The sequence below is a fragment of the Staurois parvus genome, unplaced genomic scaffold (assembly GCF_062004578.1).
Source record: "Staurois parvus isolate SC_StPar_1 unplaced genomic scaffold, SC_StPar_1.0 ptg000264l, whole genome shotgun sequence".
NCBI classification, from domain to species: Eukaryota; Metazoa; Chordata; class Amphibia; order Anura; family Ranidae; genus Staurois; species Staurois parvus.
In genome coordinates, this window is record NW_028318060.1 from 10,809,926 (window position 1) to 10,826,540 (window position 16,615).

At 42.5% G+C, this 16,615-nt stretch overlaps 1 protein-coding gene across 4 annotated transcripts in view; it reads right to left on the minus strand.

Annotated features, from left to right (window-relative positions):
* Positions 1-16,615, minus strand: part of COL12A1 (collagen type XII alpha 1 chain) — a 252,311-nt gene that overhangs the window by 90,080 nt on the left and 145,616 nt on the right. For all 4 annotated transcript variants that reach the window (XM_089681387.1, XM_089681390.1, XM_089681388.1 and 1 more), the window contains 5 exons: positions 10,341-10,470; positions 9,446-9,588; positions 8,118-8,247; positions 4,560-4,702; positions 1,759-1,888 (listed from right to left, as the gene is read on the minus strand). In XM_089681387.1, the coding sequence (XP_089537513.1) occupies positions 1,759-1,888; positions 4,560-4,702; positions 8,118-8,247; positions 9,446-9,588; positions 10,341-10,470 (676 nt within the window). The remainder of the gene's footprint in view (positions 1-1,758; positions 1,889-4,559; positions 4,703-8,117; positions 8,248-9,445; positions 9,589-10,340; positions 10,471-16,615) is intronic.

The following is a 16,615-nucleotide window of genomic DNA, read 5'->3' on the forward strand; positions in this document are numbered from 1 at the left end:
GTTTTATAGGCTACAATGGACCTTCCCTACTAAGGAAATTTGTATATATGAACAAAAAATAAACAGATAAAAATGCAAATAACTGGAATCCTGTCCCTCTAGAAATATCTATCAAGAAATATTTGAAAATCCCTGAGTAACCACTTTTTCCCCTTGCAGTAACAGCCTCACTGCATTAAAAACTTATGTGAGAGTTTGTTCTGCCCCTATACCGCAGCAACTTCCCAAATGTCTGTACAGATTGTTGGCTTGGTTCCAGTAAATCCTGATGGTGGGAATGGTGAAAATAAAAATGTAGCAGAAGCCCCTCTTCTGCTGGCCATACATGAAGCCCTTAAAAACCAGCCAACAAATCAGCCCACACCAACCTGGTACTTATGGGTGGGTAAGTCCCACAGTGGCAGGCAAAGGAGTAGAAAATTACAGCCGCAGTGAAAAAGCTAAGAAGTCAAAGTTCAAATTCAGAGAACGTACACACTCATTCTTATGTGTAACCATTTGAATTTCTGGAACTGTAGCAACTCAGGAAAGGCCAAACACTGATGCATGGCAGTTTTAGAACTTCCCAATTAGCTGCAGTTTCAAGATGTCTAATTGGTTACACATTACAGTGAGTAAGCACTTTTTCTGAACTTCAGGACCACAGCTTTTTTTATTGACTGCAACTGTCATTCCCACCCCTGCCACAGCCCAGATTCAGTATTGCAGCATCTTCTGCCTCTAGGTTGGCCCAGGTTTACATGAATGAGTAAGTGAATGATGTCACATGTATCCCAGTAATGGCATCAAAATCCCAGCATTGCCAGGCCAATTACAAGTTCCTAGATAAGGCTCCAAGCCTTCTATATGCCATCTAATACAAACAAAAAATGCCTTGGTTATACATACTCTTAAAGCTGAACTCCAGCCTTACCATCAGTCTTGCACAGTTGCACAGGTTCTTTTCCTGTACTGAAATTTATTTTTTTATTTTCACTCTGTAGTGGATTGTGATAGACAGTCCACGTTCTATTATGATCAGTAAAATGACAATTTTATAGTCTTGCTACTTTCTGCTTCTTGCTTTTTAAATTCCTTACTCTCTTAAGTAAACAACCAGATATAGGTTGACAGAACAATGATGATAATTAAGATGGCGCCTTCATCCGGAGTCTCACCCTAGGTGACTCATTAGGAGAAAAGTATCTTTTAATGTAAACAACCCCCATAAAAGGGAAATAGTCTTTTTGGGTAAATGACTGGAAGATATCAAACACGGATGGAAGAATACGCAGAAACCCAGTGGACTTTTCACCCAATCAATGTATATGCTGTGCCTGCATCATAAGCCCTATAAATGATACTGTTAGTTCCTCAATAAAACAGAATTTTAGGAAGTTGGCAAACTGCAACAGTGTCAGTGTCTTGCTTCCACGTGCATGTAATTCTATTTTAATTTGGCTCACTGGTAGATCACGGTGAATGGTCTGTAGGTGACCTAGTCCAAAACAACTCCACTCAGTGAGGTTTTCACTGGAAGATATCTAGCATCATCTAGCCCTTTCCTCTCAAGCTTGTCTCAGTCCTGCCCCTTTAATTCATTGTATTTAAGTTCTTTCAAAGATGGATGTGCAGCATCTTAAACTTCAGCTTTAATATTTGTAACCATAGTGTATGTAAAAGAGCAATATAACTTCTAACATACTATGTATTAATGTAGTGTTGCAAATGTTAAATACATTGCTCTATTACCTGTCCACTTCAAAGTAAATAATTTACCTGTCCTTCCATTTCCTGTTAATTGTCCTCCATCACCATCTGCGTAGACTGCCACCACAGTGATTTTATATGGAGTGTCTGACAACAATGGCTGCAGAACCACATTGTTCCTCCGACCAGGGACAGTTGTCTGAAAGTATAGTATAGGATAAGTTAATGTACGTATGTTTTATTCAGTGCACACAACTTTTATATTAACCACTTGTATCATACCTTCCATACATCTAGCTAAAAGAAAAAAGGAATCCAAAAGCTGTTTGATGTATTTTGGGAAGTATTACTGTGTATTACTAGTGTTTTTTACACTGCTTTCCATGGTTAGACAACTTATCAGCTGTGGTCTAGTATACGGCATTTTGCCTGACAAGTCAATTGTAAGCACTGTAAAGCAGACATAGCATATGTACATCTGTTTTATAAAATGAACCCAGAATATGAGGACATTTTGAAACAAAGCATTTTTTAACAAAATCGGTTACACATGGATGAATGTGGTATGACATGAGTCTGGTTTGGATATATGTCAAAAAATAATATACAATTTCTGCTGTGGAAATTGCACTACATTTTTTTAGGACCTCTGAGTATAAATGGTGTTTGGAGGTATACTGTGAGTGTATATGTAGCTTTAGGCAATTTAATTATATTAAAATGTAGAGGCAAATTGAAATATCACAACCAAAACTTTTGTTTTTTTTTGTATAAAGTAAGGGAGGGTTATAACTCCTGTCAGATTTTTTTTTGCCATCTGTGTCCCATTGGGGAGAATTCCCTTCACTTCCTGTCTCACAGCCAAATAGGAAGTGAAAGGAAATGACTGCAAATTAAGGGAAATTCTTGGGCACCCCCAGGTCCCCATTGGAAGATTTCCCCTCTATTACTTTTCTGGGGACGACCCAAAATTTGGGATTTTCTTTTACTTTTAATGATAATGGTAAACAGGAAAATAGAGAAGGGGAATTTCTTTAATGGGGGAAGAGGTAGCAATAAAATCAGACAGGTGTTCTAATCCCCCTCCATACCCCTCTCCAAAACTAAAAAAGAAATTTTGCCTTTAGTTATACTTTAAAGGTTGATGTCATCATTATGAGCAACTTAGGTAGAATGAACCAAATCAAAGAAATACATTCCAAAGGCAAAAAGAATAAAAGTATAATAATTCCATGGAGAAGTATAAACACTGGAAAACACTGGACACCTCATCAAACTGTCATTTTTTTAATTGTCAAGCCCTCTGAGTGCTTCATTCAGGTTTTTAAGGGAACAAAATGCTAACTTTTTTAAAGTGTATTAAGTAATTTTTTTTATTTTTTTGGGGGGGGGGTTGTAGGATAGACTATAGAAAGGTTAAAACCCCTGTCAATTTTTATGTGCTGTCTATGTCCCATTGGGTAACCTTCCCTTAACTTCCTATCCCTAAGTCAACAGGGTACAAAAGGAAATCTTCCAACTGAAGGGAAATATTCTCTTAAACAAATCTATCAAAATAGCTGTGCCCTAACGAAGACTACATTGCATTTCTTGTTCTGGTGACAACTATTACATTTTGGATTTTCTATCTTTTTTTGTCTGATGACAATAGTCACCAGAAAAAAAGAGAGATCATGAATCACAGTGGGGAAAGCAAGATAGGTACTAGACCTTCCAATTTTAGATATATTACCTTTCTCAGTGCACTTTCAGTGTCACATACAACTCCTCCCCCTCCTCCTCCTCCACTCCTCTCCCTCTTTCTGTTGGGGTACCACAAGGTTCTATCCTTGAGCCTCTCACCCACTCCACTCCTCCCAAGATATCTTTCTCTCTAGCTCCCTCATCGCCTCCTCCCACATTCGCCTCCAGACTTCTCCAGAGCCTCCCCCATCCTCTGGAACTCCCCACCACAGCATGTCTGGTCAGTCCCCACCCTGTCTGCCTTTAGGCGATCTTTGAAAACTCACTTATTCAGGGAAGCCTACCCCACCTCCACCTAAGAACTATACTTGAATAACCTCCACCAGATCATCCCCCACAGCTATCACCTTTTGTATCATTTCCCCCTTCCTTTAGATTGTAAGCTCCATGAGCAGGGCCCACATATTCCTTCTGTACTGAAATGTATTGTAATTGTACTGTCTCCCTTATATGGTAAAGTTCTGCGCAAACTGTTGGCGCTATATAAATCCTGTATAATAATATATTTCAGGGTTGATTTTCTAAAACTTGGGAGTGAAAAATCTAGTGCAGATGTGCATAGAAACCAGTCAGCTTTCAGTCTTTCTTTGAACAAGCTGAAGTTAGAAGCTGATTGGCTACTATGCACAGCTGCACAAGATTTTGCACTCTCCAATTTTAGTAATTAACACCTTTAAGCTAGCCATACATTATACTATTATTATATTATATTAATATACAAAATTACTATTATAATTTTCTTGTTCAATTTTCCTTTAGATTTACCAAAACCATTTAATAGGAGGTCAAACCTAAACACTTTCAATTTGTATGCAATCAGGAAGACCCTTGCACTACATAGTTGAAGGTAAATCTAAAGGAAATTTAACAAGACAATTGTATAATGCATGGCCAGCTTAAGTCAATCCAAATGTTTTTTTTTTGACTAGACGGTGTAAACTGTGATAGCAGACCTAAAAGAGTGCAATATAAATACAGTACTTAGGATGGATCTACACTTTAAACAGTTGCCTAAAGTTTAACTGACAGCCAAGATTTTAGTGTTATGCCTAGTTCTACATGCACTGCCATAAACCAACAATCATATATCAATATTAAGATATTTTTGAGCCATTAAGGAAACTTACATATTCATCGATGGGGTCACCAACAGTTGGAGAATAGATGATTCTGTACTGCTGAACTGGACCGTCAGCATGATCCCAGTTTACTGAAAGGCTGTTAGTTGTCTCTCCAAAAACTCTAATGTTCCTTGGCCCACTGCGAGGTACTGGAAAACACAATTATAAAACCATTATCATTCCTGATAATAGGATTGATTTCTTCTTTAAAAACAACGTCATAATATTTATGATGAATGTGTGAGCACAGTAAATTCAGAAATTTCCAACCACACTCCTGGTGCAGTTAATTTATAAAATCTCCATAGCACAGTGCTGCCAGCTAGGACATACTAACAGATTATTAAGAAATAAACCTACCGCAGTATGAACAAAATGTGGAAAAAGGGATACCACAGGTATTTGGAATGGTTGTTAGTTGCTGGAGGGAATTGCAAAGCAGTCAGCAGTCAGCAAAAGCAGAGGAAAGTTATAATATAACACAGAGCTGAACTTTCCATTCTGAATTCCTTAGAACATTGCAGAACAGTGACATTCATCCCAAAATATATTAGGCTATTTGTTTCAATAACAATAAAATTGATTTTTATGTTGCCATTGTGGAAGAATGTGGTAGTTCTACCTTTCTCGTGTATTTTAACAGACATTTTTTTTTAAATATTGTCAGTTTAACTGTGGTAGAAGTGTGTGGTGTGTCCGCACTATGGTAATCTGCCCTAGGACAAAAGATTGATTGCTGTGCACATACCTGATCTTGGTATGCAAAAAGCAGTAAATATAATATCAAGCAGCATCACAGCTATGGTAAAAGATACTCAAAAAAGTTTTACTTCTTTAACATATACCTGTCAGTTATACAGATGTGCTGAACTGCAAATTTTACTAAAATGTAGGAACCCATAAATATGTGCGTAGACCTTCAAACATGTTCAGGAGGGCCTGAGAGTCCCTATAACTATAAAAAGCAAATTCCAACACTTCCCAGCAAAGGTTGTCAAAAGATGATTTATCTCATTTTACATCCCAAACCTCCCTATTGTCCTGTTTTGTTTACTGACAGATTGCTAAGGGTTAAAGCCTTATTTTGACTAAATGATTTGGGTGCATTGCAGTTCTGGAAGGCCTTAGAAAACAAATCCAAATGTATTGGAAAACATCTAAGCAACTGCTAAAATAAATGCATCTCAATATAGTTACATGTGATGCCATATATCATTTTAATTCTTTCCACTTAAATAACATGCCAACAAGCTAAATAAATGCCTAAAGTCTATCGATGAACACTATTCAATGTGAAACTTTAAAGGAAATTGACATTTTATATATTAACAAAAGCCTAAAGATGCCACAGTTGCACTAATGGAAGCTTATGCACGTTGAGGAGATTGCTACAGGTAAACTGCAAAAAAACCCCACTGCCATAGGCTGAAAATGTTTAACAGGTCTTTCCCCACAACAGCATTCCTGAGAACTAGTATTTCTAGGTCTCTGGTCAAAAAATAAAGTTGGGTCCCCAAGAGTACAATAAAATAAATGATGCAATAAAAATTCTGTATTACCGCCTAAATTATCAAGTCTCTGGTAAATTGTGCTGATTGAAGGTATTGCAATCAGACTAAAATAATTAATTGACAAGTGGGTCAGTTCTAATAAAGGACTTTACTGCATTTGCCATCTCTACCAAATCCTTTTCAAGTTTGCATTAGAAAGAATCCTCAAAACTGCATTTCTATCTTTTGATAAAAGTAATGAAAGCACAACGGCTTTAAACAGTTTGAATAATCTTTAAGAACATGAGGACTAGCTAGCTATGTTCTGGATTGTTTTCCTTCAAATGAACTGAATCCAAATATATATAACTAGTGCATATGAGAAATGGATACCACGTTCCTGCAAATATGGCAGAATGAAGCTTTTTTTTTGTGATATGTCTTTTTTTAAATGTCTGTGGTTGTTTGTGGAGAAGGGTTAAATGTTTTTGTTAATTGTTTTTGTTAATCAAGTATCTGGGTTTGTTTTACTAATCAAGCAGGCAGTTCATTTTGCAAGGAAAGGGAATTTTCCCCAGAGTTAAGTGGATGTGGTTCAATTTCACTTTGCAAAGAATAGCCAGTCACAAGCAATACAAATAAAAAAACAGCATTTTGCTCACACATGATTGGATGGATGTACGTCAGCTGGGGTTCACCTTATTCACTGATCTCTGAGAAAAATCCCCTTGCAAAGTGTAACTTTCCTTGCAAAGTGAATAGTTCATCTGCCTTTAATACAGTATATCGACCCTTTTGTGTTGTGCCTGCAGTGCTGATGTGAAAAGAAACAGCTTAAGCTGGCCATATAGTACATGGATCAAAATTTGGCCAGTTCAGTAGGGAACAGCTGAATTTCAATTTATGTATGGGCAGGCTACTTGTACACAAGTTGATCTATTGTTCAAGCTGTGTACAACCATCCTGCCAGGCTTTTCCCAAATGATCAGTGCCATGGGGTATAGCCAGCAACACTGATCATTGTATTCTGACAGCAAGGAAGGCTTCCCACAGTCAGAATACAATACCACAGCTGGAGGGATTCCTCCATTCAAATGTGTGGATGGGGGAATCAAGGCATTTTCTCTCATTCAACCCCCCTTCTGAATCAAAAAATGCAAAAGACATGGGTGGCCTTAGAATGATGGGACTTATCACAATCACGTTTTTCTTAACTTTTGTTTTAAGCAATAAAACATGGATCAGCAGTGATCAATGATACATACCAGGTATCAATAGACTTGTGGGCACAAAGGCAGCAAAAGTAACCTAGACCTAAGAGCTGGAGTGCATCGTGTGCTGTCCTTAAATATTTGATTGATATATATATATATATATATATATATATATATATATATACATACACAGTAACAGTATAAATAATATATATATATATATAGAGAGAGAGGGGGGGGGAGAGGGGGGGGAGAGAGAGAGAGATTGTATATACTGAATTTTATGGTCAAGCAGTAGATGAATGAGGTTTGATATTTTATAAGTAAGCACAAAATATTATTCTAAGGAGGATTATTTCCATTTCCAAAACAACCCTTCACCATTCTGTTATATCAGATGTTCCTGTTTTTTTTTTGTAAACTTGACAATTAGTACATAGAATAAAATAAAGTGCTTGTTTCATCTTAAGCCCAAAAATCAGTAACATACTTACAAGGAAGATCAAAGCATAACAATACTTTATAAAACATAAAACAAAACAAGGGACAAATCTCTCATAATTGAGTAAATTTTTGGTCAGCAAGTGAGACCCAATAAATTCCAGCTGTTATCATTTAAGTGAAGCTGTGAGTAAAATTGCTGTTTTAAATGCTTTATTGCATGTGTCACTGCCTAATAATACTGCAGTTTAATAAAGGGGGTATCCATGAACCCTAAAACTATTAATTGTGCAAAATACAAGGCATAAAAAAGTATGTATTTGTGTATTGGTTTATTGTATTAGATTTGTCAGATTAGATTTCCACTGGACAGAAAAATAATGCAATGGTACAAGTCCTATATTTTAGGCAATACTTACATGTTTTTCCTTCTCCAGGACTTGGATCACCCTCTCCATCAGCATACATGGCAACCACATTTACAGAGTAAGGAGTGTCAGGAGTCAGGCGTTCTAACAGCAAATTGTGAGTGTTGCTAGGGACCACAACCTAGAAAGAAGCATGCATAGATACTATTACATTCAAGATACAGAAAATTATATTAGTGTATACATCACAACATATATTTGAAGAATAACCATACATCTGTGGAATCAGCACTAAGACACTCAGTGCTTCAAAAAAGAAGAAGTTTAAATACAGTAGGCTGCTTATTTTAGCCCCAGTGGCTTTCAGGTTGTAGATACAGTTAAACCCAGGGTAGCAATGAGTGTGGGATTTTAAATAAATACCATTCAAGCCCAATGAAAACTGCAAGAAACTCTCACCAATGAATGTAGCTCTTAGTGAGACTTTTGAGCAGGTCTAACAATCAAAATGTAAACACCTTCACAGGAATAGTCAAAGGAATAATCAAGGGACTATTTGGCTAATAACTGGAACTCAGACAATCCAAATGCAAGGAGTGGCAGAGAAATCACTAGGATTGGGAACTGGTGTATTGGCACAAATTTCAGTGATGCTGTCCAAGGTGGTTAAGGCATTAGCTATTAATGAAAACTTTATTCTAAAGGTGTTTGCTACATGGGTATTCAAATTCAGCTGTAAGGGACACTATTTATGAGGATAATGAAGTAGTGATTCTAAGACTGGCTTTCTGTCATTATAAAGTCTTATAGAGACTATGCTATGCAGCCACACATTACTCTAATTGAGTCATTGCTTTAAAGAGTCCATGTCTGTGCAGCTTTCTTTTTCCTATAGTGTACTGTATGCTTACCTTTCCTATCCTGAACCTGGTTTGCTTTATTGCTTCTAGCATTTCACATGTTTAGCAAACTACAAATCATGGTTTTTCTCTGTGTGCCAGTAACACAGAAATTCATTTTCTAAGGATAGCTTGCCACCCATAAGAAGCTCACAAGCATTGTTGATTGCAAATTCCGCAAAAACATGTCATATAACTACACCAAAAGGGAAGAGTTTCTCCAGTATTCTTTGTAACTGAATGCCATTTAACTAATATACTGTACTACATTAACTGGTATCTTCCTTCCTCAACATTTCTAACATACAAATGTATGCCTCATGAAAATGACTCCCCCTGAAAAATATGTTGAAGTGATATCCTTGATATTTAAAATTTTAAGTCTTACTCTTTACAGTTACTTATATCTCTACACCAAACATCAATGAAAGCAAATGAGCTAATGGTAGTTGAATACAACCAAAAAGACACAATACTTACAGACAGAGGAGGACTTGTTGCATGTAATGGATAGTAGTTGACCTTGTATTGCTGGACAAGCCCAGGAGCTGGATCCCAGCGGACATTTAATGTGTTGGTACTGGGGTTATATACTTGAATATTTTTTACAGTTCCTCTCACCACTACAACAAAAGTAAAAATAAAGGTATATATTTGTTATGTGTGGTATTATGTCTGACAGAAGTGTCCTACTAATTCCTATTTACTTTTTGCTTTACTGAAATTGTTGTATTGTTTGCTATTCTAAGGTCTAATGGGTTTTTTTTTAATTCTTTCTTTAATTATGACAAAAAAATCCAAAGAATCAAAAAGCTTTAACTCTAGGTCTATTGAATTAGCTAAACAAATGATATCATTCCACTTTTGTATTTTTCGCTAATTACCAACACTGTCTTCCCACTATGTGATATAAATCTTTCATACAATAACAGACATTTTCAAGGAGACTTGCCATTGAAATATATACATAAATTGCCTTTTCTTTTTTTTTTCTTTTTTTTTTAAGAAATAGCAGCTACCATTATTTGCTATCTGCAGAATAATAAAAATGTCTAAATAGACCTTATTGTATGTGCATGGAGATGCCTGGATTCACTGACATAAGGAAGTGATTACCCGTTCATTACTTATTTATCTAACTAGGTAACTATAAAATATATAGCATAGACAAAGGCAAACTTAATCAATCCACACATAGCCCAAAAATGGGCATGCATTTGAATGTTTTAGCTTTGACTTGTTTTTTTTTAATTAGTTTGTCCATAGCTTATTTACACCTCCCTAACTTTATACTGTAAGCACCTATGTGTGGCTTTCCTTTAATTTCTTAGGACACACAAGCACTGAAGATAGAAATAAAACATGATTCACATACATGTCCTTCCGGTTTCAGACATGCGTCCTCCATCTCCTTCTGAATATACAGGGACTACCGTTACTGTGTAAGGTGTGTCAGACTGAAGTCCTCTAAGAACTGTATAGATTGTATTTCCAGGAACAGTAGTCTGGAGAGAAAAAGTGCAGGAATCTGCTTTTTTATGTGTTGATTATAGTCATCACTGGGTTCATCTTTTAATGAAAAAGTATTAATACATTTCAAGTTTCTTAAACAAAAATTACGTATCGCTATTTTTATTACTTATGACAACTACTTCTGAATAAAATACAGCATTACTACTAACTTCAGTTTCAACATATTAATTAATAATTTACTATGATATCTTATTATTTATTTAGAAATAATGTCTAATGAAGCCTTGATAAATCTAGCGCACAGAACGTCATCCCCCACTACAGCCATTTTAAGCCTTCCTTTAGATTGTAAGCTCCACGAGCAGGGCCCTCACATTCCTTCTGTACTGAAATGTATTGTAATTGTACTGTCTCCCTTATATTGTAAAGCGCTGCGCAAAAAGTTGGCGCTATATAAATCCTGTATAATAATAATAATAATACTGCTGTCAGGGATCTCCTCGATCCCCGCCGCGATGGTCCCGGCGCAGGCGCAGTGCACCACCCTGTGCAGGGACACGGGCACTATGTCCGGGCCGGCCGCGGCGTTCGAGTTCGCGCATGCGCAGTAGAAGCCGCGGCCGCCCGCTGGGCACCAATGGCAGCGCAGGGCGGGATATTTAAATGGCCCTGAGCTGTCATTCAGTGCCTTCTGGTCTTCCCTGCATCCTGTATCCTGTGAACCTGTACCCTGTAAGTTTTGACCCGGATTGTACCTGACCTTGCTGCTTTCTCCTATTCTGACCCTTGCTTTGCCTGACCTCTCTCCTGAATGCCCCTTATTGGATTTGACCTGCTGTTGCTGACCTGGCGTGTGACCCAACCATTCTATGCCCGCTGCCTTGTACCTTGCCGTCCTCTCTGTTACCGACCCAGCCCGTCTGACCTTGCTCATCCATCCATCCATACCTTGCAGTGGGGTCTTCTGACCTCCTCACATCAGACTCTTCCCCGTGGGAGCCCTTGGCGCATACCACTACCCAGTAGCCACGACCTGGTCTCGGGGGGCTCCAAGTCCATCCCCACCATCAGGGGCCCTGGTGAACAAGCACCCTGGGACTTAGATTCCGTGCGCTGGGGACGCCTATTCAGTGGAGTGCTAGTGGTACCACCAGGCGGTCCCTTACAGTACCAGAAGGCCATGACTGAGTCTAGAGGAGGGCCCTCGCCGCTTGAGGAGATCTGCAGGCACCTGTCTAATTTGACACAGGCCGTATTGGCCCTGCAGGATAGATGTCAGCAGATTGAAACCCAATTCCAGACCTGCACTATATCCGTTCCTGCCCCACAGGCCGCGGTCCCCGCACCCCCAGCCGTAGCAGCCCCTGTGTCGGTTTCTGGGGCATCCGCACCACTCCCGGCGGCCGAACCCCGAGTACCCTTACCGGAACGTTTTCACGGGGACCGCACACGCTTCAGGTCATTCCGTGAGTCCTATCTTCTCTATTTTGAGTTACAACCCCGGACCTTCGTGACTGAATCCGTGAAGGTGGGGTTCGTCATCTCCCTCCTACAGGGTGAACCCCAAGACTGGGCCCACCGATTACGGCAAAAAAATGACCCTCACCTTAGTTCGGTTGACAATTTTTTTGACGCAATGGCCATCCTATATGATGACCCACAGCGGGCAGCTTCTGCTGAAGCTACTTTGTACACGCTCCGGCAAGGCCGCCGAGTGGCGGAGGAGTACGCGTCTGAGTTTAGGCGCTGGATGGGGGACACACGCTGGAACGAGTTAGCACTCCTGCATAGGTTCCGTATAGGCCTATCAGAAGGCCTGAAAGATGAGCTCGCCCGGGTGGAGGTGCCTGAGACTTTAGAGGACTTAATAGCACTGACCATTAAAATTGACCGTAGACTGCGGGAACGCAGGTTTGAGAGGTCCGGCCAGGGTCATGGAAATCCCTGGGGGTCATTTCAAGGTCCCAGTCAAGCACCTAGGCCAAACATCCAGAACCGGCCACCTGGAGATATCCCTGAACCCATGCAACTCGGCCTGGCACGGCCTAAACTATCTCCAGAGGAACATCAGCGCAGACAATCCCAGAACCTGTGCCTCTACTGTGGTGAAGCTGGTCATATGGTATGATCCTGCCCACAGAAACTGAGTAAGTGCACCTCTTCTTCCTTATCCATTGGCAATGTTGGTCCATCCCAATACTTAGTGGTGCCCCTTTTCTTTCAGCTTCCAGAAAGGACCGTGGAAGTATCGGCCATAGTTGATTCGGGGGCATGCAGCTGCTTCTTGGACATTAATTTTGCTCACCAGCAGGGTATTCCTCTCCAATTTAAACAGAAGGGGTTCAATATTTATTTGGCCGACGGTTTCCAAATAAAATCGGGGGTAGTGAACCAGGAAACCCCCTCCATCGCCACTGTCATTGCCGGCCAGCACCAGGAACTCCTCCGCCTGGATGCTATAGCTTCACCCCTCTTCCCAGTCATTCTGGGGCTCCCATGGTTATGGGCCCATAACCCCCAGATTGACTGGGAGACCGGAGTAATCTCGTTCCCTTCCCCATACTGTCGGGTATACTGCCGCACTTCGGGCCCGGGGGTCCCCCAAATCCTCCTGTGCTCTGAGGGGGAAGCTGAATTAAAACAAGTAATCCCTGCAGCCTACCATGAGTTTCTAGATGTGTTCAGCAAACAGGGAGCCGATACTCTACCCCCCACCGCCCTTATGACTGTCCCGTTGACCTGTTACCCGGTTCAGAAATTCCTTTTGGGCGAATCTTCCCCCTTTCAGAGCTCGAATTGGGGGCCCTAAAGGAATATATCGAGGACAGCCTCCAGAAGGGGTTCATCCGCCCCTCCACTTCACTGTCGGGGGCGGGAATTTTCTTTGTCGAAAAGAAAGACAAAACCTTAAGGCCGTGTATCGATTACAGGGAATTGAACAGGGTCACGATAAAGAACCGTTACCCACTGCCGTTAGTACCGGAGTTGTTCCAAAGTTTAAAAACAGCAGTGGTTTTTACAAAGCTGGATTTGAGGGGGGCGTACAACTTGATTCGCATAAGGGAGGGGGACGAGTGGAAGACGGCCTTCCACACCCGCTTCGGCCATTTTGAATATTTGGTCATGCCGTTCGGGTTGTGTAATGCTCCGGCCACGTTTCAACACTTTGTGAATGATATTTTTAGGGACTTTCTGGATGTCTTTGTTATCGTTTATTTAGACGACATTCTGATTTTCTCCCCTTCTTTGAGGGAACACAGAATACATGTAGCAAGGGTATTGGGGCGATTGCGGCAGCATGGGTTGTACGCCAAGGCAGAGAAATGTTGTTTTGAACAATCCAGCATTGCCTTCTTGGGCCTGATTATCTCCACCGCGGGGGTCGCAATGGATCCCCAGAAAGTCGCTGCAATATTGGATTGGCCTGAACCCACGGACAGGAAAGGCGTCCAACGATTTATCGGTTTTGCAAATTTTTACCGGAAGTTCATCAAGAACGTCTCTGGTCTGGTCTCCCCCATTACTCAGCTAACCAAGCTGGGAACCCGGTTCAGATGGACACCAGAGGCGCAGGAATCTTTTGAAGCCTTGAAGAAGCTGTTCACCTCGGCACCCATTTTGGGTCACCCAGACGCCGCCCTGCCCTATATCTTGGAAGTGGATGCATCGGAGAATGCGGTAGGTTCCATCCTCTCCCAGCGGAAAGGCACCAAGGAACTGCTCCATCCTGTAGCATTCTTCTCACGGAAGCTTACCCCAGCGGAGAAGAATTATGATATCGGTGATCGAGAGCTACTGGCGATCAAAACGGCGTTAGAGGAGTGGAGGTACCTGCTGGAAGGTGCGGTGCACCCCATCTTAATATTTACTGACCACAAAAACTTGGAATATCTGAGAACCGCCAAGCGTCTACGCCCGCGACAGGCAAGATGGGCACTATTCTTTTCAAGATTCAACTTCCACATTACGTACGCCTGGATCGAAGAACACTAAGCCAGATGCGTTATCACGTATGTACGAGGACACCAAGGAGATCCCAGTACCCGACACCATCCTGTCCTCGGGTAACTTCTTGGCCCTTCAGTCGGACCTTCGTTCCAAGCTAATGGAGGCATCCACAACCATCTCTACCCCAGGCGGAGGGCCGCTCCAGAACAAGGGGGGACTCTTATGGAGGGAAGATCGAATTGTGGTGCCGGAGGAAGCCCGAACCCTGGTCTTGGGGCATTGCCATGACCACCCGATGGCGGGGCACTTTGGCCCAGAAAAGACCCTGGAACCTCTCCGACGCTCCTTCTGGTGGCCGGACATGGCTAAAGATTGTAAGGGCTATATAAGGTCCTGTATCACCTGCCAGAAGAACAAGCCAGCAAGAAACAAAGTTTGGGGTCTGCTGCGACCCTTACCGATTCCTGAACGGCCTTGGCAAAAGATCTCGTTAGACTTTATAGTCGAGCTTCCGCCATCACTAGACCACACGGCAATCCTGGTGGTCGTGGACCGCTTGTCCAAGATGGCCCACTTCATCCCGTTGAAGAAAACCCCCTCGGCGGCCGAGACTGCGCGAGTCTTCATTCGTGAGGTAGTAAGGCTGCATGGGGTCCCCGAAGACAGTGTCTCGGACTGGGGGGTCCAGTTCACGTCAAGATTTTGGAGAGCACTGTGGAAAGCCCTGGACATCAAATTGTCTCTCTCCTCTGCGTTCCACCCTTAAACTAACGGTCAAACTGAAAGGACCAATCAGACCCTAGAGCAATACTTAAGATGCTACACTTCGTTTACTCAAGATGACTGGATGCCACTTCTACCCCTAGCGGAATTTGCGTACAACAACGGCCGCCACTCAGCGACGGGACAGTCCCCGTTCTTTGCCAACTATGGCTTTCACCCAGTCTTCCTCCTGGATTTGGTCTCGGAATGCCCAGTACCAGCAACGCAAGATGTGGTAACGTTTTTCTCCGCGAACAATAAGAAGCTTCAAGAGGCCATCAGTCGGGCCCAGGAAGACTACAGGAAGGCATTTAACAGGAAACGGAGGGGAGATCTGGTATTGCGGCTTGGGGATAAGGTTTGGCTAGCGACGTCCAATTTAAAGATGCTTTGCCCGTCAAAGAAGTTGGGACCCAAATTTATAGGCCCCTTCTGCATTAAACGGATGGTTAATGAAGTGGCCTACGAACTCATCCTTCCTGACACGCTCAAGATCCACCCAGTCTTCCATGTGTCCCTGCTGAAGCCAGTAGTCCCAGATGCCTTCCCTGACCGGGAATCTAGACCCCCGGAAGCCATAACGGTCGAGGGAGAAGAAGAATTTGAGGTAGAAACAATCCTGAAGTGTCGAAGGAGGGGAGGCCAGACCCAATTCCTTATCAAATGGAAGGGCTATGGCCCTGAGGACAATTCTTGGGAGCCAGCCCATAATGTCCATGCACCCAGACTTGTCCGGAGGTTTTTTCGCGATCATCCGTGGTGGAGAGATCGGGTGGGCATCCGGAGGTTGCCCGTAGGGGGGTGGGCAATGTCAGGGATCTCCTCGATCCCCGCTGCGATGGTCCTGGTGCAGGCGCAGTGCACCGCCCTGTGCAGGGACACGGGCACTAGGTCCGGGCCGGCCGCGGCGTTCGAGTTCGCGCATGCGCAGTAGAAGCCGCGGCCGCCCGCTGGGCACCAATGGCAGCGCAGGGCGGGATATTTAAATGGCACTGAGCTGTCATTCAGTGCCTTCTGGTCTTCCCTGCATCCTGTATCCTGTGAACCTGTACCCTGTAAGTTTTGACCCGGATTGTACCTGACCTTGCTGCTTTCTCCTATTCTGACCCTTGCTTTGCCTGACCTCTCTCCTGAATGCCCCTATTGGATTTGACCTGCTGTTGCTGACCTGGCATGTGACCCGACCATTCTATACCCGCTGCCTTGTACCTTGCCGTCCTCTCTGTTACCGACCCGGCCCGTCTGACCTTGCTCATCCATCCATCCATACCTTGCAGTGGGGTCTTCTGACCTCCTCACATCAGACTCTTCCCCGTGGGAGCCCTTGGCGCATACCACTACCACTGACGGACGCACCCAGTAGCCACGACCTGGTCTCGGGGGGCTCCAAGTCCATCCCCACCATCAGGGGCCCTGGTGAACAAGCACCCTGGGACTTAGATTCCGTGCGCTGGGGACGCCTATTCA